We start from the raw sequence: 25,861 nt of genomic DNA, 5'->3' as shown, positions 1-25,861 counted from the left end.
ACATACAAGGTAAAACAAAAGGAAAATTGCAAAATGCAAGGAGGAAAGTCCTGAGGCCTGATAGTGGGTTGGCTGCAGAGTGCCCACTTGTGGTGTGGGGGCATCACTGCAATAGCCAGGCAGGAGACCTAGCAGCTTTTTTCCCCTAACCCCGCCCCCATCCTCCCTGATTTCAGATGAAAACACTGATGTCAGGAGGTTGGAAATGAGTGAGAATTGCACCTTTTTTGGCACTGGCATTAGAGAACACTTTGGAAAAATATTCTAGTAATTTTCTGCAAGATGAACTTAAGTTCAGAAAGTAGATGACTGTTTTTCTCTCCTTCAAGCCTTTGCTGGGGTTGAATAACCTACTTAACATCCCACCTTTATCCCATGGGCACTGGCAGTGAAAGCTGAACACAGCTGGAGTCATGCAGGTTGGAGGAAGGGACAAGCCCATGCCCAGCAAACACCTGAGTATCACTGGGAACCAAGTTCAACACTACAGCTTTGAAAGACCTGAAAAACATAACTGTAGCTAGACTAAGATAAGAGCTTACAAGATAAAGTACAGTTTCAAGTTTTGAGCTACAGAGGGGGAAAAAGAATCGCATCAACAGGCTGTTGATGGCATCCCGATATGCTCCCTTGGCATATTCCAGGGAGACCCGCACACCCCTATATTTGATTTCAGATTCTTCTGTCGCCATGTGGGCTATGGGCTGAAGGAGACCTGGTCAGGAATCCTAAAAGGTCAGATAGGAGGCGGTTAAAGGGACCCAGAGAGCACAGGGTCCCCAAGGGGCTGTTGGTGTCAAGGAATTCAATGAGATACTCAGGTTTGGTACTACAGAGAAGTTGGAAAGGACTGAGGGAGAGAAGAGAAAGGGCACAGGTTCATTTCAGCCTGACTCACTGCCAAATGGTATAGTAAGAACTGGAGACTACCTGGGGAAACTTTTGCTTTTGAACCTAAAAGGGCCTTGTTTCCACCAAACTTCACATACATCTCCTGGTGTGACATGTACCTGGAATATACATGATTCCAGTTCCCAATACAATGATAGACTTTGCCCTCATTAGAACTCAGAGCTTATCAAAGAGCCTTAAAAAGGTACTAACGGTCCTTAATGAGGCCTAAAGTCTTCAGTTACACGAAACTGAGAAATGAAGTGCTAACAGAGGTGCCAGTTCTGAGCAATCTGCTGGTCAGGGATCAGTGAACAGTCTGGGCAGTGTGGAGTACCCCCTGCCCTTCTGGGTGGAGTCAGACCTTGGGAAGAGGGGTAGAGTGGTTGAGGTGGGGGGAGGGACCCATTCCCAATCCTGTCAGGAAATCATTTTTGAGAAGGGGGTCTCAGTGGCATGGTCATCCCACCTCTCCCTAGCCCAGAGTTTGGGAAGAAAAGGGGAGGACCCAGCTTCAACTTGAGGACACATAGGCCCCTTGTTCCCCAGGAAGCCCGAGTGAGTCAGGGCAGAGCGCCAGGGAGGGGAGAGCCCTCTAGCCACACTAGCCTCTTCTGCCCAGAGGTGTGGGAGTACAGCCAGGAGCTAGGGGGAAGCGGGCCAATTTTACAGAGCTCATTCCCTAGCTAAGGACAGAGTGGAGGGGGTGGCATTGAAGACAAAGGAAAGATGGGGTGCTGTCTCCACCCCCCATGCTATGAAAGGAGGAATGAAGCAATGAAGAAAAATGGCCTTTCTTGGTCCAGCCAACAGTCTGGGTGTCCTGGCTCCAGGCCTGTGCCTCCTTTGTGGTCCCAGCAGGGGGCACTGCAGGCCCTCTGAGGCCTACAGACCTAACATTCCTAGCCATCCTTCCACCACCACCCCGCCGGCACACACACTCTTGCATTGTCCCAGACCCTGTTGGGTCATGCTAACACCCACCCCCACCCCCGCCAAACTTAGGTTGCCATCCGTCTACCCTCTCCAGGCCATGAAGCTGTGGCTGGAGAATACAGGGAACCATGGAGAGAAAAAAAAAAAAGGTTTATTTAATTAGCAAGCCATTGAAGGCACCTGGTTTCTGTCCAGTATAAAAAAAGGCAGTAAAATGGCATCTGTAACAGAATGGATTTTGGGTAGGAACATGGAGAGGTGGGGGGAAGGACACTGGGAGAAGGGGGGGTGGAAATATCAGATGGGACCTTAGAACAGACAGTCCTGGCCCCTAGCCACCCCTGGCACAAGCAGACAAACATACTGACTGACACACATGAACACACACACACGCTCTCAGCCTCTGCCATCCTGTTCAAATAGGGATCAGTCAGAGCCACATGTGGGGGGCCTTAAGCAGATATAGACTGTGTCCCCTCCCTCAACTCTGACCCTCAGGCCGTGTTCTCCACTGTCCATCCAGAGTTTCCTCCTCAGGGCCTGAACATCAGGGCCCAGTACAGGCCTTGAGAAAGCAGATGTCAACTAGAAAACAACCTCCAGTCCACCCCCACCCATTCCATAAAGGAAGGGGCAGGAGCAGGCAGCCCGACTGTCTTTCTGTCCATCCGTAATCACACGATTGCCCGAAACAGGAAGGATAATACAGCCCCCAGCGCCAGGCCCAGAGACAGAAAAAAGGCCATGATGGTTCCAGCAGTTTCTGCTTCAGCCGGATCCACTTTCCTAAAGGAGGGAGGGCAATGCTACCTTAAGACAGCATCTGGGGTGAAGAGATTCCTCTGATCAAACTCTCCCAAACCCTATCTGGCACTTCCCTCTTGGAGAACACGTACAGGGGACCATCTTCCACCTCCCATATCTCCAACTCACTAAGCCTGGGCACCCCACCTGCCTCTGGCCACCACCCACTACCACCTTCTAGGTGTTCCTCAACAGCCTCCTCTCAGCCCAGGAGCAGGACTCTCCTTTCGCCCTCCCTCCCCCTGTAGAGTACAGAGAGTGCTCCCTACCAGAGCCCAGACCCTGCTGATGCCACCAAGTTCCACTCACTTGGGCCCGAAGCACATGCAGAGACTGGCGAGGTAGCCGTTGGAGAAGGCGAAGGCAGCCATGAAGAAGATGAACCAGGCGTCGTGCTTGAAGACCACAGGCAGGTAGGTGCGGGGCTTGACGTTGCACAGCAGCAGCAGAGGCACGAACACCACCCGGGCCAGCACCAGGCTGGGCAGCCAGCGGCTGTCCTTGCCAGGCTGTGGACACCAGGCAGTACCTTAGCCCAGGGCCATCCGCAAGGCACATCCAGACCTCAGGGGCTCCATTTGGGGCCCCTCAGATTCTGAATTGAAACCAGCCTGGGCAGGTGGGGTGCCCAGCCTTTTGGGGTACTGATGGGAGGGGAGAACATGGGGGAGCCCTCTAAACTACTGGAAATGCTCTACATCTTGATCTGGGGGGTCATCATTCAGGGTGTGTGAGTGTGCATGTGTGTGCTCACTGACCTGTCCACTCAAGCCTGGTGTATTCCTTACAGATGTATAATAGATTATGTCGTGGTTTAAAAAAAAAAAAAAAAAAGCATGTCCCCTTCACCACCATACTTTCTTGGTTCTGAACTCCTCCCTCTCACGGGGGTTGAATGCCCCCTTCTGCCACTTACCCACATGAATACAGCTGTAAGGCTCCGGCCTATCCAGTCAAAGATATTGAAAGTCAGGAAACAGGACACAGGAATGAAGTACTTGCCTAGAAGAGGAGATTACAGGATGGTTATTAAGCCTGGAGAGGCAGACTCAGCAATCCTGACCCTCACTGGGGCTGTTTCCCGGGCTATGAAATGACAACAATACTTCCAGCCCAGGGAAGGATAAGCAAGCCAGTAGTCTAGCTGGAGATGGCAGCCAGGCCCCCCTCGCCCCACTCCCAGGCTTTAGCCTTTCTGCCTCCACCCTGGGAATCCATGGTGTCCTTACCCCAGGTGCCCTCAATGCTGGTCTTGACCTCAGCAGTCACAGCAGGAAATAGTCCGATGGTGATGGTGAAGATGAAGCAGACGGAGAGAGCTGGGACTAAGATCTGGAAAAAAGGGACCTAGGCTGTGTCTTCATGGCATATTGTACGAGAAAGAACTGAGAAACCACCCCCAACACGGGAGATCTAGGCAAGCGCTCAGTCTCAGGTTAGAAAGGGAGAAGTCGGGGACTGCAGGGAGTGGGCAGAGGAAAGAGGATGAGCAGAGGGCAGGACGCCCAGGCCCCACATACATTTTTGAGGATGGCTAGGATGGAGTGGCGTTTGGTGGCGGGCTGAGAATTGGTTGAAACTCTGGACTCCTCTTTGACTGTTCTCGTCTCCTCTCCTGGGGGGTGACAGGTTGTAGAAGAATCTTCAGGTTGTAACGGAGCAACAGAAATGGCACACACATTCCCCAAAAGGGCGGGGGCTAGCTGGAGGTAGATTACCCTCTTGACCAGTGCAGTAAGACCATCACACCAGCCCCAGATCTCCTCCACGTCTTCATAGTACAACCCCCCTCCGCTCCCAGGAGCCTCAGATCATGTTATGTCTATTCCGAGAATCTAAAATTGCTTCCGACTACTCTCAAAAATTCAAGGTCATTCAGGACCTACCCCACTTTATCTCTCCCTGCCCTCTCTTCCTGTTGTCCCCTGACTCCCCATGCCCTGGTCCCTCTGGACTTCTGGTTCATGCCCACTACAGACACAGCGCATTCATTCTTACCCTGGGCTCACACTGCCCCCACCCCTGGCAGGCCTCCCTCCACACCAGCTACTTCAGACCTTTACCGATGAGGTCCAAGTTGATCTCCTGCTCCCCAGCTTCAAGCTTGAGCTGCTGGTAGTAGCGGTAGAATTCCTATCAAGCAAGGGAGACAGGAGAGGTGGAACCTCTAGAATTTCCCTCCTACAGTTTTAGGCTTAGCACACCCTTATGGTCTGGAGCCCTGGGCTTCCTCTCCTACCCCCAAGGCTTTTTCTCCATTTGCTCACCAGCCGGGGCAGGGCCAGGTAGCAGACGATGGCTAAAATGATGACGAAACAGGCTGTGATAAAGTAGGCGAAGGCACTTTCTGACAGTTGTGAGCCACCTGAGGGAAGGGTGTCAGTGGTCAGAGATGGGCCCCCCATGCTTCTCCCCCAACAACCAGGGCAACAGACAGGCAGCAAGACTTACTGGCGATGGCGCAGATCATGGCCACCGAGGCAAACAAGCCTGCCAGGCCCTGGCCACTCATGATGGGGGCTGTGTAGCTGGCGGGCAGCAGGCCAGCCAGACCAAACAGGCTGCCCTGCAGGATGGCACCAAATGCTGGGGAGAAGAGGGTGGGCATCAGCAGGGGGAACTCATTTCTGCTGGGAGTGGTTGGGGCCCATGGAAAGACAGATGTCTAATTCCCAATTTACTCCCCGTGAGTCTTGGACACCGAAGCGGCCCTTCTCTCTGCCCCACCCCCAGTTCTGATGTGTGCCTGCTCAGGCTTCTAGAGCCTGACTGCCCACAGCATCCACTTCCTCTGGGGGAGGAGCGGACTCCCCCTTTGGCTCACTGTAGGTCTGAATAAAGGGTGGAGGTATGGGGGGGAGATCGCTTACAATTAATGAGCATGATCTTAATCATGGTGATGACGAAGAAAGGCAGAGCAGCCAGCTGCACCTTCACCAGAATGGCAGTGATCAGGAACACCAACAGGATGGCTACCAAGCTGCCCAGGATCCGAACAGACTGGGGGATCCTGCCGGAGGGGGGAGGTGGTGGAGGTGGGTGGTTAAGCCAAGGGCTCAGCTGGAGGAGTAGAGGAGGCCGTGAGGGCTGGGCCGGGAGCCTGCGCACCTCTGATGCAGGAAGGAGTTGAGGCAGGTGAAGAGCAGCAAGGGCAGCATGGCGCACAAGGTCATGACGTTGTTAAAGATGGCACTGAGATAATTATTCTCTGGAAAGGCTACTGTGGGGATGGAGGAGGGCTCGATGGTTCCGCTCGGCTCAGCAGTGACCAAGGAGGTGTTATACGGGTTGGCCAGGCGGATTGGGTCAGTCAGGCGGTTTCTGAAATACTGTGGGGATAGCAGAGACAGGAGTTGGAATGGTTCCCTGTGTCCACTGAGTATAAACTTAGGTCCTACATGCCCAGAGGATGCCCCCCACCCCAGAGCCCAGTCCCCCCCAATCTCACCAGAGTGGCTGTCATAAAAAAATTCCAGGGAAGCAGTGTCCCCAAGCCCAGCATGAAGAAGATAAACCAGACGAATCTGTACCTGGGGATGAAGAGGAAAGAGTAGCCAAGTGACCCACCACCTCCTCCCCGTCACAAACCCAGGGAAGCCTCCCTCCCTGACCTTCGGCCTCTTAAGTTGTCCAAGGGCACAGGGCATCTGTGTTTGTGTCCATGTCATGTGTCCTTCTGTGGGTGCAAGGGCGGGGGCGTGTCTGGGGACAGGGACAAGGGCACAGTGGAGTCCGGGGCGGGGGGAGGGGAGCAGGGACACAGGACTAAAGGGCATGGCTGAAAGAACGGACCTTGGTTCTCAGCCCCAAGGACTCAGGGGACCCTGTAGGTTTGGGAATCACTGTGACCCACACATCCGGAGGTGGTTTTGGAAATCTTGCTAAAGGCCTGGTATGGGCGGGTGAGTAAGAAAGCAAACAGCAAGTGTCTTCCACCCCCACGGGGCAGACTGGAAGTGATTATGTCTGGGCAGGGACTGTGTGGCTCCCCATAGAGGATTCTGAGGTCAAGAAACTCCCAGAACTAGACGTAGTAGGACATTCTGGACCTAGTAGGACAGGCAGGCGGCTGTCTTAGGAAGTGAGGGAGCTGTTTTTTCCTGGCCCAGACAGAACTGGCTTTGTAAGTCATACCCCCTAGGGTAGGTATAAGGCCACTGAAAGTCATCTGGGCCCCAAGTATAAATAAGTTTGCTTCAGTGTTGGTCAGGGCACTGCCCAAGCCCTTAACCTCAGGGATGGGCCAGCTCCCCCCAGGCAGCCCTGTCCCTCCTCATTGCCCCCCTTCCACCCGCCCCAGGATCTACTGTACCTTTACCATAGTCAAAACCAGTTTTCAGGGACCAAGCCCAAGGCAGTGAGGAGATAGAGTACAGGGTCTGGGTGAGTGCCCATTATAAGTGCAGTCCCCCAACTTCTTCATATACTCCTCCCTTGAAGAACTATGGCCTTGATTCAGAAGCCCAGAGAAAAGGAAAAACTCTCAGCCAAAGCCACACAGCATAGGATGGAGGGTCACAGTGGGGCTCACTGAGTACAACAAGGGAGCTGGGATGGGGATAGAGGCACAGGAGGGAGGCAACCTAGGATCTGTACTTACTAGAACCCCTCCCATCCAAATAACCCTCACCTCTATTTTACAGGAGGGAACTAGTCCCAGAGAGATCACACTAAGGGTTCAAGGTCTCAGTCAGAATTGCCTAGTTGCGTAACCTGTGATGCAGAAGGCAGAAGAGCAGGGTGGTGGGGGTGGGATGGGGTGGGGTCTGAGTTGGAGGAGTCTGGCTCCCAGGCATGGCTTTGTCAATCAGCTTGGGTCCTGTACACCTTGGAGAACTTTAATCAAGCTCCAACCTCCTCCCCCAGAGCACATATGCAGGACCACAGTTGAGGGTCAGGCTCCAGAGGTGGGTAGAAGTGAGGAAGGTCAGCTTGAAGGACCCCAGGGTCATCCGAGGCAGAGGACCCAAAGTAACCCTGAAGGAGAGGGCAGCCTGGCCAGATGTGTTCTGTATTGAGGGGTGCTGCCAAATGTCTCCCCACATAGGTGGCGGGAAGAGCTGGAAGCTGCTGGCTGGTTGGAGAGCAACAGTGGAAATATTGACAGACCAGGGAGGGGCTGCCTCCCACCCACAAATATTCAACCAAGGAATGCATGGGCCCCATCGTGGCAATAGACCTGACTCACAGCTAGCTGACCGGAAAGCCAGTAAGTAGTGGCAACCCCAAATTTCCAAGGACACTGTGCCCATTTTCACGCTCCCCTGAAACTACAGCCCAAGCCCTCCAGTACCTGTCCTGTGGTTGGTGACTGGTTGTCATGATGACGATGGTGACAGTCTTGTCAACGTTCTTGGTTTCCTCTGGCTGATAGGTCTCTCCCTCTGAGGCCCGCTGGGAACAAAAGCAGTGTGGGGCCAGGTCTTGGCCCTGCTTCCCCACAGCTCCCTTCAGTCTCTTGGGGAACAGGAGGGCAGACAGAGCAGGCAAGCTAAGGAGTCTAGAAGGAACCCCTTCCCTATTCAGGAGTGCTCTGTTGGGCCCCTCTGCCTGGTCAGGCTTTACCTGGCTCCAGGCCTGGCCAGGCCGCTGCCACCGCTATTTTTATCCAGCAGCTGAAGCAGTTTGGAAGCTTGGAAACAGGAGGGGGGAGAGCAGAAGGGAAGGAGGACGTATGCCTGAGAGGGAGGGAAAGACAGGCAGAGAAGGCAGGGAAGAGGATGAGAGGGGTCAGGGACAGTGATGATAAATCTCAGAAGGAGGGACGGGGGAGGGAGACAGAAAGGAGAACAAGCAAAGAGGCTAAGGGGGAGGGGAGCAGGCAGGGCACAAAATAAACAGATCTGCAACAGCAGCAGCCACGAGTTATGACTGTGGCCAAGCCAGCGAGGCCTCCCTCCCCAGGGCCCTATCTGCTCGCTACCCTTCTGAGAGACCATGGACTCATGTCTAGGGCGGGGTTGGAAAGCCTGTACCCTCCTGGAGCCAACCCAGAACTCCAGCCTCTCCGCTGGTGGCACCTTAACCTTCCTTTCCAGCCAGTGCCTGGGGCTTTCCTAGTTCCTTCCAGTTCCAGACCAGTTTTCTAAGAAATACTTAGCTATGTATGGGGACACAGCCCCTAACCTTGACCCCGAGGGTCATCCCATCCCCCCTCAGTTCCTCCCTGACTACTCCTACAGCTGTTCTCTTCTCCTTTCTGAAAGCAAACTTGAAGATTGGTGGGGTGGGGGCACAGGCCTGATTAACTGCACAGTCCCGAAAGTTGCCAGCCTCCCTCCTCAGTGTCTCTCTCCTGTACCCTTGGGTAGCAAGAAGTACCCTGGCACCAGCCCTCCCTTTGGAGGGCATAGAAAGCCAGGCAGGCACACACATGCTAACACATCCTGCCATATTTGGGTCCAGCTCCAGTATTAAGCCTGCTGGGGCGGTGGGGGGGAGGAGATGGACAAGCTTCCTTGCCCTCCAGGGGCTGGCACTTACCAGATGCCCAAACTTGCCAGCAGCTGGGTCAGCGTCGTCAAGGGGGCCTAGTTTGTCCCTGGGAGGTGGTCCTAGCTCAGGCTCAGGCTGCAGGTTTTGTCCATTGGTTCCTGGGTAAGAGTCCAGAATGCAGAGTGGCACAGGGCATATCGGGGAGAACCCCCTCAGGCCTTGTTGAAGGAGGGAGCTGCCCCATTCTAAGAAGTATCTCTCTCACACACACACCCACACCCATCAAGAAGATAAAAACCACCCCTGTAGCTAGGGAGATAAAAGACCCAACAAGTCTCTCAGCAGGGAGGCTGAGGGGTGGGTCAATTCACAGGTACAGCCAGTACTGAGACAAAGACACTGCCAGATAGACACCAAAGAGACAGACTCCACTGCCACCACCGCTCCCCTCATCCCAACCCTTCCCTAGGAAAACTCCAGACTTGTCAAAGGCTTTCCTCAGCACCCCCCCCACACACACACACACACACACACACACACACACACACGTGGAAGAACAGGGAGCGGAGGAGCAAGCACACAACCCCCAGGATGGAGGCAAGGGCTTCTGTCCTTATCCTTCTAACTATTTACTGGGTACCTCTGCATGCTAGCCACGCACTGTTGGCACGGGGACAGAGTGAAGAACAAGTCTACATTTTCAGGGAGATGAGGGCAAGAGCACTCTACCCTAGGGGTAGGTGGAGAAGGCTCAAGACTCAGATTTTTCATTAGGTATAGGAACCCCCAGCTTCTTGAACCCAAGGGCACTCCCCAACAACGCTGGCAAGATTACACCCCTACAACCGTGCTCAGCAGTCACCTCCCCAATCCTGGGCCCAATTCAACGCCAGGAGCAGTCCCCTCCTCCTGCCCACGTCAGGACACTCAGCTGGCCAGCCCAGGTGTTCTGTTCTTATTTGCCTCTGCCCAGCAGCAGCCAGGGATTTGATACCAGCTCCAAGCATCTGGTGTCCCTCTGGCCATGCCTTGGCCTGCCTAAGGGGCCCTGAAAGCATTCACCCAACTCAGCAGCTCTCCACCCCCTGGCTCCCAACAAGTCTCAGGAGCCTTGGCTTCCAGGCACACCCTCCTAGTAGCACCAAATTCTCTACTCCTCAGGATGCCATATGGGGCTAGTTGCTACCTGCAGATACCTACTCCCTCTTGTCCTGGCACTCATCTAAGTTAGCACTCAGCTGTCTCCAATGCAGCTGAGAACATCTGAGCTTCAGAGGCTGAGTTACTTGTTCCTAAGGTCACAGTTAGTGAAGAGCCGTAATTCAAACTGTGCAGCTTATTCTAGACTTATGGGATGGGATGGGAGGTATGAAGGCTGCTTCACAGTTAGCCCTGTATAGTGGGTGTGGGGGTACTCTCAAGTAGGGGAGAGAAATGAGGTTAGAGGTCTCACTAGCTTGGCATGAGTGTTGGGTGTGACGACTACCCAGAGGCGTGGGGCGGCCCAGACAGGATAAGGGGCCAGGCTGGGACCAGCCTTCACCCACCCTTTTCCTCCCTGGGAAGAAAATTTTGTCCTTTCACTTAGTGAATATAAGACTTTCTGGGAGAAAATGAGGAAGCGCCCAGAAAGGAGATGCCAGAGACAGAGTGAGCCGATAACAAACGGGTACTAAAACAGCTTGCAGGCTGCGTGCCTTCATCCCCAAGACTCCAAGGGGGACTCCTCCTGCGTACCGACCAGGCTGGTGATCAGCCATGCAGTCACTCGCCGCCTCGGAAGGAGGTCAGGCCGGCGACAGTCGGTTTCAGAGCCGAAAGCCCAGCGGCCCACGACCCGCACGAGTCGGGATCCCCTGGGGGTCACCCCTTCCCCACACCCCGGCCCCCCGCGCGCCTGGCCCCGGGGCGCCACGTGCTGCGCCGCCCCGCCAGCTCCGCACGGGGGCAGCGGCAGCCGCACCCCGCGTGCCCTCTCGCCGCCACGCAACTGCCAGGCTCGGCCGCCCCGCCCTCGTGGCTGGCGGGAATTGGCGCCTGCCGCCCCCGCGGCCCCCGGCCCGCGCCCCCCGGCCCGCGCCTCCCGCGGCACCTGCAGGGAAGGGTCCTCCGGCGCCGAGATCTGCGCGCGCTCCCGGCGCTTCCCGCGCGCCGGGGCCTTTTCAAACCCGCCCTGCGCTGAGCCCGCCCCCGCGAGTCTCCGCCCGCCGCCCTCACGGGGGCCCCGCCGCTGCGCGACCTCCGCCCGCGCCCCCGCCGGCACCACGCCTGGTGGTTTCTGTAGCGACGACATCTTTGGGCCCTGCCGCACCAGACCCTACCCCACTAAGGGGCACGGGGGCTTGCAGGGGCCAGGCCCCCCACTCGGTACCCCTAGTCTCTAAGCTGGAGCTACTGCACAAGTTCCCACAGAGCCCCGCCTGGGATGCTCCCAGCAACAGACCTGCTGCCCCGACAGTCCCGGATGCCCCATACTCCATTCTTGATGCTCCGTTGTCGCTCCTCAAACCCCCTCCCACGCCGTTTTCTTTCCCTTGGTACGTCTCTCCTTTCCCGCGCCCCTCCCCCACGCGGTGCCCCCCTTCTTCCTTTCAGACCTCTCCTCCTGGAACGCTGCTGCTCTTTCACTCCGTGGGGTTCCCCTCCGATAGAGTCTGCATGGTGGGTTTTCCCACCCCTAATACGTAACCACACGGCCCAAACACTCTACCACCCACAACTTAAGGGGGGTATGTGGCTGTGAGTGTTGGGGGGTGGGGGATGTTGATTAGAAGCGCAGCTCGGTAGCCTCCTAGTGATTCACCCTTTCTGTACCCAGAACTTTGGAAAAACTGAGGCACAGCTGGATAAAGGAAGAGAAAAAGGCCGGAACTGCCTTACATCCTGAGTGAATCCTATTGTGAGGAGGAAGCCTTGCTGAGCCCCCACATCCTCCACTGGCTGAGGAGGAAGGGGGTGGGCTGCTGAGCAGTGGTCAGTTCTTTTACCTAAGGAGGGAAAACGATCCCCTCCATTTTTGTTAAGCAGTAAATTGTGGCTGGGGACAGATCATTGCCCTGCAGAAGCCCTCGGTGCTGGAGGACAATCCAAAGCTTAGGAGGTGCCTTGGAGAGAAAATCCAACCCAGTCTTCTGCTCCCTCCCTGCCATTACCCAAGAGGCCTGTGCCCAGGAGAAGCCACAAACACTAATTAACAATTAGCAGTACCAGCATCATAGGGTTACGGCAGAGCCACACCCTCTCCCCCAGAGAACAGATGGGGCCCTGAGGGGAGGGATGCTTTTTTATTTAGGATCAATGGACTCTCCCCAGGCTACTCCAGAAGGGGTGTTCTCCAGCCTTCTGGCCCCAAGCCCAACAGATCTTCATAGACCATCTGCCCCCAGACTTATCCAGAGGGCAGGAAAATGGGTATTTTTCTAGGCACTGTCCATGTGTCCAAGACAGGTTCATGTCTGGGTCTCCCTCGCCCCCATGTCCATTCTGTGTTTGTCCAGTCTCTCCCTCTTCCTCTCCCAGCCCTTCCCTCCCTCTTCTTTGGCTCCATCTCTCTCCCCACCTTCATTTCCTGTCTCTGGACATGTGGGGGTGGCAGGCCTTAGTGGTCAGGCAGATCTGCCAGGCATGACCAGGCTGGTGGTCAGAGGCTGCTGTTGTGTGTAACTAGGGCTGGAAGTGGAATTAAAGTGAAGGAAAGTGGTGAGAGTCCCACGCCAGACAGGGGAAGACTGGTTCCTCTCCCCACCCCCTCGGGGGCCTGGTCTGCTCACAGGATGGCAACAGCCAAGGCTGTGATTGCTGTAGAAAAGCCCATCTGGGGCCTCCCCAATGGCGCAGCGGTTGAGCGCTGGGTTGCGAAGCTGCCCGCAGCTCTGCAGCGCCGGTTCGATGCCCGGCTGCTCCCCGGCCACCGAAGGAGGGTTCCACATGGGGCACAGACCTCTCCTGCCGCCCGCTGCTCCCCTCAGCAGTGTACTTCGGTCCTTCTGCCTGCTCTGCTCCCCAATCTGGCCCTGGTGAATTGTCTCACCCTCCCGTGCTTCTGACTGTATCCAGTGCTTGTATAAATAAAAATAAATCTTAAAGAAAAAAAGAAAAGCCCGGGCCTCCCCGGTGGCGCAGCGGTTGAGCGCTGGGTTGCGAAGCTGCCCGAGCTGCGGCGCCGGTTCGATGCCCGGCTGCTCCCCGGCCACCGGAGGAGGGTCCCACATGGCGCGCAGACCTCTTCTGCCGCCCGCTGCTTCCCTCAGCAGTGTACTTCGGTCCTTCTGCCTGCTCTGCTCCCCGCTCTGGCTCTGGTGAATTCTCTCACCCTTCTGCGCTCTGACTGTACCCAGTGCATGTATAAACAAAACAAACAAACCAGCAAACAAATAAATAAAGCATGCCTCTATTAAAAAAAAAAGAAAAAAAAAAAAGAAAAGCCCATCTGGCCCTCACCCTGCCTGGGCCCCCAGCCAGCAGCCACACCCCTCTAGAGCCACCTCCCTGGATAAGTGTTGCTATGGGTGCCAGGGCCCCCTAGTGGAATGGACAGCCTCTGGCCCTAACTCACTCAGGCCTAGGTCTGGAGTTATCTAGACAGGCCCAGCCAGCCCTTTGTCATCTTCTGCCCACTCTTATGGCTCTCTCACTTCTAGTTCCCTCAGGTCCCATTCCTCGATTGAATTCTGTGAGATGGGAAGGGCTGGTCCAGCAGCACCACCCCCCACTCTGTGTCTTGCCCCAGACTCCCTCCTCCCCTGCCCAGCCCCAAGCCTGCCTCACCCCCTCACAGACAGTCCGATTTCTCCAGCCCTGTGTCCATCTGTGTTGCTGGGAGTGTTTGCTCAGCAGGGGGGGGGGGGGGCAGTTTGTCACCAGCACATGTCACATGTCTCATGACTGTACCTTTTCACTTGTGTTTGTGTCTTCAGCTGCAAGGCTTTGTGGCAGGGTTGGGATTAGGGAGAGGCCAATGAGGCACTGGGCTGAGGTGCAAAATTTAAGAGTGCTCCAAAAAACTCATAAATCAAGATTAATAATACCTTGATGCTGTATTTAAAATAATCCAAGTTAGGGCCTCCCCTGGTGGCGCAGTGGTTGAGCGCTGGGTTGCGAGGCTGCCCGCAGCCTCTGCAGTGCCAGTTCGATCCCCGGCCACCGGAGAGGGTCCCGCAAAAAATAAATAAATAAATAAAATAATCCAAGTTAATGCAAAAAACCCAAGATGAACAAGACCTCATTCTGGGTCAAACTCACTTCCCTGACCTTCCTGGGGAAAGACTGGTATTGGAGTTCAGGATTCAGGAATACTTGACTCTGTTTACTAGGTCTGGCCTTGATGTAGCCTAGCTTCTTCCACCTCTGCCCTACCTTAGGCTCTTGGCAAGTCTCTGACCTTGGGGTCATCAACATGGGGTGAGGGGTGAGGATCACCTAACCGTGGCCTTCAAAACCCCAGACCAGCACCCCCTTCCCAGAAACCGCAGACCCCCACTCCACCCCTACCCCGACCCCAACAAGGGTGAGCAGCACATGTGGGGCGCTGCCAGCACCCAGCTCTATGAGGCCAGGGGAGAGCCAGGCCAACCCCGCCCCTACCCCCGCCTCCAGCGCACCTGCTGAAGCTTTAGTGAGGACATCCGGCGTTGGGGAGGGGGTACGGAAATCCCGGGCTGGCAAACCCAGGGTCCCTCTCCTGGCGTCCTCGCCGCTAGACGAGGGCCATCGCGGTGGCCGGAAATCGCAGCCCGCGCCGGGTCTGACCGGTCTCCCCGCCGGCCGGGACGGCTGAGACGGAGCCCCGCGCCCTCTGCGCGCTCCGCTGGGCCCCGCCGGCGCCGCTGGGGGCCGGGAGGGCTTTGGGAGGTCGGTGGGAGAGGAGACCCGGAGGAGGCCAGAAACCGCGCCCGTGACCCCAAAGGGGAAGGGAGTTAGGGAAATGGCCTCGAGCCCTCCTCCCAAGCGGCCGTCCCGATACAGGCGAGCTCCAGCGCAGGCTTTAGAGAACTCCAGGAGCGAGCAGATGGTTCCCCGGCAGGAGGGCGACGGGCGGGGCGGGGCGGGCCGGGGGGGGGGGGGGGGGGGCGGGGGGGGGCGCGCATAGCTCGGGGCTTTGTTCTTTTCCCAGCCCAGGCAGGCTAAGGGTGAGGGGACAGGATGGGGTCCTGAAAAGGGCCTGTAGTCCTCGCTGTTCCCCTCTGGACCTAGAGCCCAAGACTAGCCGTGAGAGGCAGAGAGGACTATTGAATGAGAACAATATGCAAATTATATGGAAACGGGCTGCAAATACATCTGGCAATTCTTATTTGACCCCAGTGGGGCCTTTTCTAGGGGAAGAGAAACTATGGTGAATTCATCACATCAGGTCGCCCCACCCCCAGCTTCCCTCAGATCCCTTCGCCATTGCTCTCCCGAGGGGCGGCCCACTGGCTCCCTTAGCAGACACAGGGCCTCTTCCCAGCCCTTCACTGAAGTCTTCAAACTTGCTCAACGACCACGGATGTCTGTTTTCCCTACCTTGAGCTGGCATGGCACACTTCCTCCAAGTCAGACCACGACTTCGGATCAGAGTGTGACAGATGTATTGGCTGACGTTAGACAAGAGAAGCTGTTTCCAGGTGAGGATAAGTGACAATGAAATAAGCAACAAAAGGAAGCCGTGAGGGCCCGCCCTCTGTCCCACCCCTCCACACCAAGCACCTCTTCCAGGTGAGATCCGCTTGTAGCATATGAGATGGAAGATGGTCAAAAGCATCCCAGGAATTCAAATCTACAGATTTATTAAGTGATAGTTGCATGCTGGAGGTGTCACTTCAGATGCAGGACTAACTCCCTAAGGAACCAAGATCTTATTTTAAGGTAAATCTTGAGGCAGTAAGACAATCTGGATTAAAATGTCTAGACTCTGCTAAATGGTCAGTTGTCCCTGGGTTAAGTAAGTATCGTCCCTCATGGGACTTCATGTCCCCATTTGGCTGGGGTGGGGTAGGGGTTGAGAGGGAGTTATTTCTTTCCCCCCTGAGTCCACAGGTAATCAACAAAGGTCTTCAAAGGGAAGCAGGGAAGGGAGTGTCCATTTTCTACAAGGTGCAGGGTATCCTTCTTGTCATTTCTGCTGGGAAGGAGGAGACGTGTCCTGGTCAGACCCCTTTTGTGCTTAGCATCCCACCATGTCTTCTGCACACTGGGCAGGCTGTGGTCAGTGACAGTGCAGGGACTGTGACTGCAAAAGAAAGCATTTTGGCGAATACTGCTGCTACTTGGTCTCCTGGTCTCATTTTGGGGGAGCTAGCCTCTCCCTCCTCTCTGGGTGGGCCTTACTGGAGGCCTCCCCAGCATCAGGTGAGTGTCTCTGGCTGAGGATGAACAACAGACAGCCCAGCAAAGCCTCTCGCATGTCTTGGGATCCCAGGCGGCGGGCCAATCTGCGCAGCAGGGGCAGGAGGTGCCGGCGGGTCAGGCGGGCAATTGGCAGCAGTAGGCGAGACAGCAACATCCGAAGCAGCAGAGGGAGCAGCGGTGCAGGCATGGCCGGTCAGGGACTGGGAGGCAATCCAGACTCTAGACTTGCCTCTTTCCTGCTCCTTCCTCACCTGGCAAAGACATGGAGCTGGAGGATTTCCCCCTCCTCAGTTTCCCCCTTCAGGCTCCCCAGACCTTAGTTCTTAGGTAATATTTACTTTCCTGAAGCCCTTTCTCTTGGCCAGGTAGCTGAGGTGAGGATTCCCAGAACTAGAAACTGGCTACTCTCAGCCCCAGGAAGCTCCTACAGTTGCTCATACCCTTCCCTCCTCGGGTTACCCACCCGTCAAGCACACCCTCAGGCTCCAGACTTTACCCTCAAATCAGCAGGAGTTCTTCCTCCAGGCAATTCTAAATTTTCTTTTTAGGGCCCTCAATCCACCCATTTCTGACACCTCACCCCTCCTAGTCCCTCACCCCCTACCTTGTGTAACTCACCGTTCAGAACCGCTGCCCACAATCTATCTCAGGCTGAATTTGTCTGGAGGGTAACAGCCTCACTGGAGGCTGCTTGGACTGCTCCACTCAGCTCAGTCCCACACAGACTGGCTGGGGGGTGGGGGGAAAATGAGACAGCTGTGTTCTGGCACCTGGTATATGGAGGGGAGGGGGCAGAGGGGGTTGGAAATGGAAGGAACACAAGCAGGAATTCTCCTTGACTGGGTGCAGACCTCAGGGTTGGAACCCAGACTGCACTTTCTAGTCATGTGACCTTAGGCTTATTGATTCTTCTGGACTCCTGTCCCTCCTGTTACTCAGCAGCTGAGAAAGGAAGCATAGGACCGGGCAGGCTGGCTTTTGTAGGCCCTCCCCTGGGGGATAGAGGAGTAGGTCGCAGTTCATCCCAGTTGTACACAGCTGGGAGGTACAGGGACAGGAACAGGGATATCTACCTCAGCACCCACTCCACCCACTTTTCCCCTAGATTCACGAGGTCCCATGAGCTAGCAAAATACAGGAACAACAAAGGTTTGTTTTGTTGTACCACACTCTCCTCTTCATAAAATGGGTATAATTTCTGCCTCGCTGGACTGACATGAGATAATAACCATGAGAGTGTTTTTGCACACTTCATGGCCTTGGAAATATGATCCGTTGTCCCATCAGTGGTCTCTGTTAACATCCTCACTATCTCCAAAGCCAGAGACCTTGAAGAAAGCTTAAATGGCAGAAAGGTCTGTTCCATTTCCACCCTGAGGTAACAGGGGAGAGGAGCGGGAGTATAGATTCATAGGTGTTGTCTTCCTCTCCTTCTACCTGTTTCCCGAGGAGATGGGATGGCCTGTGTCACCCCTGTGCTGTGGGCAGGATGTGTACACATGTGTACCAAGGCTTTGAGCTCATGATCTCACTGAATTCTTACCACTCTGCGGGGGAAGATTATTATAACATTTGTGGAAACTGATGTCCAGAGTGGTTAAAAAACTTGCCCATACAGCAGATAAATGGCCTCATCTCCCCCCAGACTTGCCCCTCCCTCAGTACTTCTCATCTCTAAGTGATAACTCCATCTTCCCAGTTATTCTGGCCAAAATCTTGTAAGTTATCCTTGACCTCGCTCTTCCTGTCACAGTTCACCACCACATTTGTAAATTGAGGTGGTCTACTTTCTACATATTCAGTGCCTTACCACTGACACCACCATGCCTACCCTCATCAGAGCTTTCATCATCTCTCTCCTGAATTATTGTAGTAACCTCTCAACTGTGTTCCTGTGGTCAGGCCTGAACACTTGCCCCCCTGCCTTAGAAGCCACTGTACTACATTCCTCATGGCCATGGTGATGGGTTGCCTAATGCTTAAGGAAATATTTCTGTTACTTCCAAGGATGCTGATAACGTCAGTACCTCAGGTTGTTTTAAATTGGTAACTCATAAAAGAGAAGCCACAGTGGTTCTGACTGTGTAGAGACGCCTCCAGAGTGAGCTCTAGGGAAAGGGGACCTTCACTGCTGCTGTTCCCCATCCTGTCCATTTTATTTACTCTTAGCTTCGTTAAATTGATAACGCAGGATCCAGTGCCCCTAGATTGCAGGATCCTTCCTGGTCCTGAGACTAAAGAAACTCTCCCCAGACCCATGTGTCCTGCATCCCTTTCTTTCCTATATAATCTTCCTTTGCTAGACATTCTAGGAGGCAGCCTTTCCTACAGCACTGACTCTGCTGTCCTCCTGATGCGGAACCACTAGCCAAGAAAATACTTTTTTTTTTTTTTTGTGGGACCCTCGCCAGCCGGCTGGGAAACGAACCGGCGCTGCAGAGGCTGCGGTCAGCCTTGCAGCCCAGCGCTCAACCGCTGCGCCACCAGGGGAGGCCCCCAAGAAAATGCTTTTTTGTAGAAACAATCTTGTGGTTCAGAGTCTGGCTTTCTGAGCTCAAGCAATAAAGTCAGGGTAGGTCAATAACAAATTTCAGGGGCTTGTCTGGAATTCCCTTTCACTCAGGGTTTGAGAACCATTCCCTGGTACTGGGAGAAGCCACTAACCAGGCCTAGCAGCTTTTTGAGCTCTTTCCTCAGAGACTGGGTTTTACATCCTCTCTTTTCCAGATGGGACCACACTCACTGCTTTTCATAAGGGAACTGAAAACTGCTGACTGGAACCTGAATATTAAAAACCAAAGTCTCAGTGCTATAAGCTATCACCAGCCACTGTGGCATGAGTTCGATTCCTAGCCAAGGGGTTAACACACATGGTGCAGCAGACCTCTCCTGTCTTGCCTGCTGCTCCCCTCAGCAGTGTATTTCAGTACATCTGCCTGAACTGTACCCCACTCTGTCTCTGGTGAATCCTCTCACCCCTGCCCCCACATCTCTGGCCTATACCCCAGTTCTTGTATGCATAAGTAAATAAAATAAATCTTAAAAAAAAGCTAGATGGGTAAGTAACTGAAAGATACCTATCGTTGAAGGCACCATTTCTTCTGATTAGAAGAAACCACAGTAGTTCTGACTGTAGAGACTCCTCCAGAGTGAGCTCTAAGGAAAGGGGACCTTCATTGCTACTCTGTTTCCCAACCTGTTTTATTTACTCTTAGCTTAGTCAGATTGGCATACTGGTTGCAGATTCATAGAAGTTTAGAGAAAAAATTGGAACTATTAACTCAATACTGGCTAAAGCTCTTTTATCGAGTGTATTTTTTCCCCAAAGATTTATTCATGCATACAAGAACTGGGGTACAAGCCAGAGGTGTGGGGGTGAGAGGATTCACCAGAGACAGAGTGGGGAACAGAACAGGCAGATTGACTGCGCCATGTGGGTAGCTCCCTGGCCAGGGATTGAACTCGTGCTAACTTCATAGGTTGTGGCTGTGGATAACTTCATAGGTTGCGTCTTAACCCCTTGCGCCACCAGGGATGCCCACCTCAAGCTTTAAGACCTCAGTGATCCTGCTTTGGGCCACCCATTTGGCTTGGCATTTACCCATGAGGGGTTGGGTAACTTTGGGTGCTTCATTTAGAAGCTATATTCTTTCTCTTCTTTCTATAGCACACTTGTTCTATTAAAGTTATTTTCTATTGAAGGTCTTATACATAAACAGTATATGCTGTCTTTGTGTGGCAGATGACAGAACCCATTTCCATCATGTAGGTTTAGGGGTCCCGGGGTGCCCCTCCTTTTGAAACTGAGAGATGCATGTATTTTGTTGCTGGATCACTTCTGCTGACAAATTTGGTAACCATTGTCTGTTTTAGAGTCTGTGGTTGGTCAGCCCTATGGGGAAAGTTGGCTTCCCCATGGCTCTGACTACCATAATGAGAGTATGGTTGTTTCTCTAGTATGATTGCGTTTCAGATATGTGTTGATTTGCTTCTCACTTCAGATTATTAAAAACTGGCTTTGACCTCATGGAAACTTTGTGACTGTGTGCGACTTGTTTCTAGTCATTAGTGCAGAGGTTTGATTTTGTGGAAATTGTTCTGTGTGGTAATAAGCAACTTTATTCAAAGATGCTTAATGTTGAAACCATGTGGTTAGGTCAAGATAGAACCTGCTCCAAAATGGCATTTGGGGCCTCATGGTGGTGGGCTTCTCAGGAACTAAGCAAGCAGTTTTAGCAAAAGATAGTAGTAAATTCAAACCACATGGCCAAATCAAATATGGCACTTGCTCCTGTAAGGTCTACGTTTTCCAAGATGATGTTTGTGACCAGATGGTGGGCTGTTCTGAAACTCAGAAGTTTTGGTTTTTTTTAAAAAAAGATTTATTTATTTATGCATGCAAGAGCTGGGATGTAGGCCAGAGGTGCAGGAGGGTGAGAGGATTCACCAGAGACAGAGTGGGAGTAGAACAGGCAGATTGACTGAAATACACTGCCGAGGGGAGCAGTAGGCGAGTCTGGAGAGGTCTGCTGCGCCATGTGGGTCACTTCCCTGGCAGGGGATAGAATGTGCTGCAGTGGCTGCTGATAGCTTCATAGTGCTGAGATTTAATCCCTTGAGCCACCAGGGAGGCCCCCAGAAGTGTTTTTGTTTTTTTTTAAGAAGTGTTTTCTTGATGATTTTTCCCTTTAGTTTTGTTTTACTAAGAATAGGCTTTTCTATTTGTGACATTTTTTATTAGAATAAATTCCATTCTGGGCCTCTCTGGTAGCACAAGGGGTTAAGACGCAACCCATGAGGCTTCTGGCAGCTGCTGCAGCACGAATTCGATCCTGGCCAGGGAGCTGCCCACAAGGTGAAGCAGACCTCTCCTGACTCACCCGCTGCTCCCCTCAGCAGTGTATTTCAGTTGATCTGCCTGTTCTGTTCCCCTGCTCTGTCTCTGGTAGATCCTCTCACCCCCAACACTTCTGGCCTGTACCCTGGTTCTTGTATGTATAAACAAATAAACCTTTTTTTTTTTAAAAAAAGAATAAATTCAGTTCTGTGACTTTGGTCTTTTGTTTGTGATCTCTGCTGGCTTATAGGTCTTAGTAGCAATTCTATAGGTAGTGATGGGGGGGGGCCTCCCAGGTGGCACAGGTGTTACAGTCAGCGCTATCAAGCTATCCGCAGCATGAGTGTGATCCCCAGCCAGGGAGCTGACCCACATGACAGGGTAGATCTCTTCTGTGTCGCCTACTGCTCCCCTCAGCAGTGTATTTCAGTAGATCTGCCTAATCTGCTCCCCACTCTGTCTCTGGTGAATCCTCTCACCCACTGCAACTCTGGCCTATATCCCAGTTCTTGTATGCATATATAAAAATAAATCTTTTAAAAAATAATAAAAAAAAAATAAAGGTAGTGCTGCATTTTGAAGTGATTTTGGGCTTTTGATTGTGACTACGCCTTGATCTCTGCCTCAGGGGATTTTCCAAGCCATGGAAAGGAGCAAAATCAAAGTACAAGTCAAGATAAAGTCTGCCATTGTCAGCATCCCCCATAAGTCTCTCACCCTGGTCTCTTTCCAGTGTCTCCTTCCATGTCTTCCAAGGCCAAAAAGCAGTGCAGATTCTTTTGCCTTCTCCTAGTCTTCCCCAGCCTTCTCTCCCAAGCCTTTTTTTGCTTCCCCCTTACTGCTCAGCTCCACCCTTCCCTAGGTGGGGCAGAGAACCTAGAACCTCCCCTTTCTATGAGGATTATACACTGTTAAACTAAGATCTGAAGAAACATGGTGCCTGAAAAAAAATTTTTAATATCAAAAAGGCAGGTTTATTATAAAAAAAAAGAAGAGGGGCCTCCCCAGTGGGGCAGCGGTTGAGCGCTGGCTTCCAACGCTGCCCGTAGCCTCTGCAGCGCCAGTTGGATCCCCGGCCACCGGGAAGGGTCCCACATGGCGCGACAGACCTCTCCTGCCGCCTGCTGCTCCCCTCAGCATTGTATTTCATCAGTCTGCCTGTTCTGCTCCCCGCTCTGGCTCTGGTGAATTCGCTCAGCCTCCCACACTTCTGACTGTACCCAGTGCTTGTATAAATAAATAAATAAATCTTAAAAATAAATAAATGAATGAATGAATGAATGAATGAATGAATAAATAAATAAAAGAAGGTAAGTCAAGGATGCTTACATAGACACAAGTGGGCAGAAAGAGCTGCCTCTGAAAGGAAATGTTTATTAGAAGAGGTACCTGCATGGACACAAGTGGGCAGTCTTGGAAAAAGAGCTGCTTCTGCAGCTTTGCAAAGGGAAGAAGTTGATGATGAGAAATGCCTGCATTGGCACATGTGGACAGGAGAGCTGCTGCCTGGAAAAAGCTCTCATGAAGCCAATGCCCTCCATCACCAGGCTCCAAGGCTCATCCACCAGGAAGCTACTCTGGCAGTACAGTTCCAAGACCCAGGGTGAGATCCAAATGATGGAGAAAAAGAGACAGCCTGTGACCTCTAGGCAGTGCTTCTAACCCCAGCTACCTCAGGGAGAACGTGCCCCAGAAGTATTCAGCCAAGCTCCACCAGAAACAGTCGCCTTGGAAGAGCCCAGGAGGCTCAAGTCTACATCAAGGTCTTGGTATCCACTGAATGTTCCCCTATACTGGCTACTTCCCTGGTGACCAGGTGCTCCGGAAAACATGGGAAATCTGACATCTTTTTTAAAAAGATTTATTTATTTTATGCATACAAGAACTGGAGTACAGGCCAGAGGTGTTGGGGGTGAGAGGATTCACCAGAGACACAGTGGGGAACAGAACAGGCAGATTGACTGAAACACACTGCTGAGGGGAGCAGCAGGCGAGACAGGAGAGGTCTGCTGCACCATGTGGTTAGCTCCCTGGCCAGCCATGGTTCGAACTTGTGTGTGCTGCAGTGGCTGTGGATAGCTTCACAGTGCTGCGACTTAAACCCTTGAGCCAGCAGGGAGGCCCCAAAACTGATTATCTTTAAGATCAGCTACAGCCTTCCTCAAAGGGGCCTCATTCAGTTCTTACCACGCCTGTCCTCAAGCTGAAAGGACCAACACTTTGGACTTATCACATGTTAAACCCTTTCTACTTAGTTAATCTGTTGCAACCACCTCTGACTTAACTTTAAAATTTATGAGCTCTTGGGCCTCCCTGATGGCGCAAGGGTTTAGACGCAACCTGTGAAGCTAACCGCAGCCACTTCAGCATTAGTTTGCTTCCAGGCCAGGCAGGGAGCAACCCACATGGTGCAGCAGACCTCTCCTGACTCCCGCTGCTGCCCCTCCTTAGCAGTGTATTTCAGTAGATATGCCTGTTCTGCTCCCCACTTATCTTTGGTGAATCCTCTAACCCCGCCCCACCTCTGACCTACACCCCAGATCTTCAAAGCAAAAATGAAAAAAGGAATGAAGAAGGGAATGGTGGTGTTGCTGAACACAGGCCCCCTGCCTTAGAAGCCGCTGTACTACATTCCTCAGGGCCAAGATGGTTGCCTAATGCTTAAGGAAATATTAACTAAAAAATAAAGCCTCAAGAATAGTTAGACAAAGAGTTTATTAGATAATCAAAGTGAAATTTCGAACCCTGGAAGTAGTCCAACCTATTGTACTCTATGAGAGCTATTCCAGTAAACACAAGTTTAAATTTAATTTATATAGGTAAAAACAGTGCGTCATTGACATTAAGAATGTAATTATTTTTGATAGGCAGGGCTTCTGGTTCTAAATGGCCCTGATCTAAGTGATAAGCTGATACAAGAGGAAAACAAAGTAGGATCTAATAGCTTTCATTTTAATGAATGCACTGCACGGATGCAAAAGCTGGGTACCCATTGTTAAATCCTTTTCATTTTTTTAAACCGAAGATTGATTCACACCATCAGGCAAGAGATACCTACATACCAAGGGGGAGCTTGTGAATATGGCTTTACTCACTTGCATGTGAGACCAGGGGCAGGGTCCCCAGAACATTTTACAGCATGTTTACAGAAATATTTTTGTTCCCTCTAAGAATGCTGAAAGCATCAGTGCCTGAGCAACACCCCTCAGGTCATTTTAAATTAATAACTCAGAAGAAAACAACTATTACAGAAGTGTATCAATAACCTCGTGATCCTCTGCTCCTAGCAGGAGTGCCCAGCCCCTCCTGGTCCTGAGAATGAAGAAGAAATTCTCTCCGACCCACATGTCCCTGCAAACCTTTTTGTCTAATATAATCTTCCTTCACTTGCCACTGTGGTAAGCAGCCTTCTTGAGTACAGACTGTATTGTCCTCCCCTACTGTCCTCCTGTTGGGGAGTCACTGGCTAACAAAATGTTTCCTTTGTAGGAACAATCTTGTGGTTCAGAGTCTGGCTTTCTGAGCTTGAGTAATAAGGCCTGCTTAGATTGGTGCCTTCCTGGGGGGGCAGGGGTTAAAGTCTCTGTGCTATCAAGCTATCACCAGCCACTGCAGTATGAGTTCAATTCCCAGCCAGGGAGCTACCCACATGGCACAGCAGACCCCTCCTGACTCGTCCGCTGCTCCCCTCAGCAGTGTATTTCAGTAGATCTGCCTGTTCTGTTCTCCACTCTGTTTCTGGTGAATCTTCTCACCGCCCCCGCACCTCTGGCCTACATCCCAGATCCTCTATGCAAAAACAAATTAAAAACAAAACAAAACAAAAAGCTTACAATGAGACCCAACTACAGGCACACACAAAAAGGTTAATAAAGAGTTTATTTATAGAAAGGGGGAATTGAATAGAGGACTAACCGAAGGAGAAAGAGCGATAAATTGGTGAATGCATCCTACCATTCTTCTGAGCTGGGACCCCACGGCTCGCTGAATACCTGCAGTAAAACCATCCACCCAAAGACCACATGTCTGGTTATATACCAAGCCTGGCTGCTCAACTCCACCCTTAGTTCCCAACAATCCTCCCTTTGGTGATGATGATGTTATAGGATTTGGTTTCTTGGATCTCTCAGCCTGAGGTGGGCGTGGAGTCCATAAAACCTGAGTTTGTGGAGTTCATTCAGGACATCATCTCCCTCCACACTGGAATGTAAACTCCATGAGAGTAGAAATTTCCATTTCTTTTTCTTTTCTAAACTGGCTAAGTTTGAATAGCCAGCTAGACTCAGTTTAGATGGTCCCAATTTTGTTTTTAAAGATTTATTTATGTATGCATAAAAAAAACCTGAGGTATAAGCCAGAGGTATGGGGGGTGAGAGGATTCACCAGAGACAGAGTAGGGAACAGAACAGGCAGACTGACTGAGATACACTGCTGAGGGGAGCAGCGGACAAGACAGGAGAGGTCTGCTTGGCCATGTGGGTCAGCTCGGTTGCGGATAGCTTCACAGTGCAGCGCTTAAGGAGGCCCTGCGCCACCAAGGAGGCCCTGATCCCAATTTTGTAAGCAAGACCCAAAGCATTATAGTCAGGAGCACCAAACATAGAGGGCTTCTTTCCATCAGGTCTGATCAGG

The 25,861-nt window shown here is 52.5% G+C and overlaps 2 protein-coding genes across 5 annotated transcripts; both read right to left on the bottom strand.

Moving 5' to 3' along the window:
- Nucleotides 1–1,948: 1,948 nt before the first annotated feature.
- Nucleotides 1,949–14,799, bottom strand: SLC29A1 (solute carrier family 29 member 1 (Augustine blood group)). 4 transcript variants are annotated; one of them, XM_037519809.2, is made up of 14 exons: nucleotides 14,667–14,799; nucleotides 9,115–9,224; nucleotides 7,925–8,025; nucleotides 6,080–6,161; nucleotides 5,740–5,960; nucleotides 5,502–5,641; nucleotides 5,083–5,217; nucleotides 4,899–4,996; nucleotides 4,689–4,764; nucleotides 4,152–4,246; nucleotides 3,861–3,963; nucleotides 3,548–3,633; nucleotides 2,941–3,140; nucleotides 1,949–2,613 (listed from the first exon to the last, which is right to left on the bottom strand). In XM_037519809.2, exons 3-14 carry the CDS (start codon nucleotides 7,951–7,953, stop codon nucleotides 2,502–2,504), a joined length of 1,377 nt encoding a protein of 458 aa, XP_037375706.1. In that variant the 5' UTR covers nucleotides 7,954–8,025; nucleotides 9,115–9,224; nucleotides 14,667–14,799; the 3' UTR covers nucleotides 1,949–2,501. The 4 variants fall into 4 exon arrangements, with proteins under 4 accessions (XP_037375706.1, XP_037375707.1, XP_037375708.1 ...); XM_037519810.2 differs by lacking the exon at nucleotides 14,667–14,799 and adding an exon at nucleotides 11,664–11,685; XM_037519811.2 differs by lacking the exon at nucleotides 14,667–14,799 and adding an exon at nucleotides 11,159–11,218.
- A 1,028-nt stretch (nucleotides 14,800–15,827) lies between these two features.
- On the bottom strand, nucleotides 15,828–16,616 carry MYMX (myomixer, myoblast fusion factor). The gene has a single exon (XM_037519812.2). It carries the CDS (start codon nucleotides 16,577–16,579, stop codon nucleotides 16,325–16,327), a length of 255 nt encoding a protein of 84 aa, XP_037375709.1. The 5' UTR covers nucleotides 16,580–16,616; the 3' UTR covers nucleotides 15,828–16,324.
- Between the last annotated feature and the right edge of the window lie 9,245 nt (nucleotides 16,617–25,861).

Source organism: Talpa occidentalis, unplaced genomic scaffold, assembly GCF_014898055.3.
Source record: "Talpa occidentalis isolate TD23 unplaced genomic scaffold, MPIMG_talOcc4v2.1 talOcc4.2, whole genome shotgun sequence".
In the NCBI taxonomy this organism is placed as follows: Eukaryota; Metazoa; Chordata; class Mammalia; order Eulipotyphla; family Talpidae; genus Talpa; species Talpa occidentalis.
Note: the sequence above shows the minus strand (reverse complement) of the source record. Positions and strands in the feature narration are given on the sequence as shown.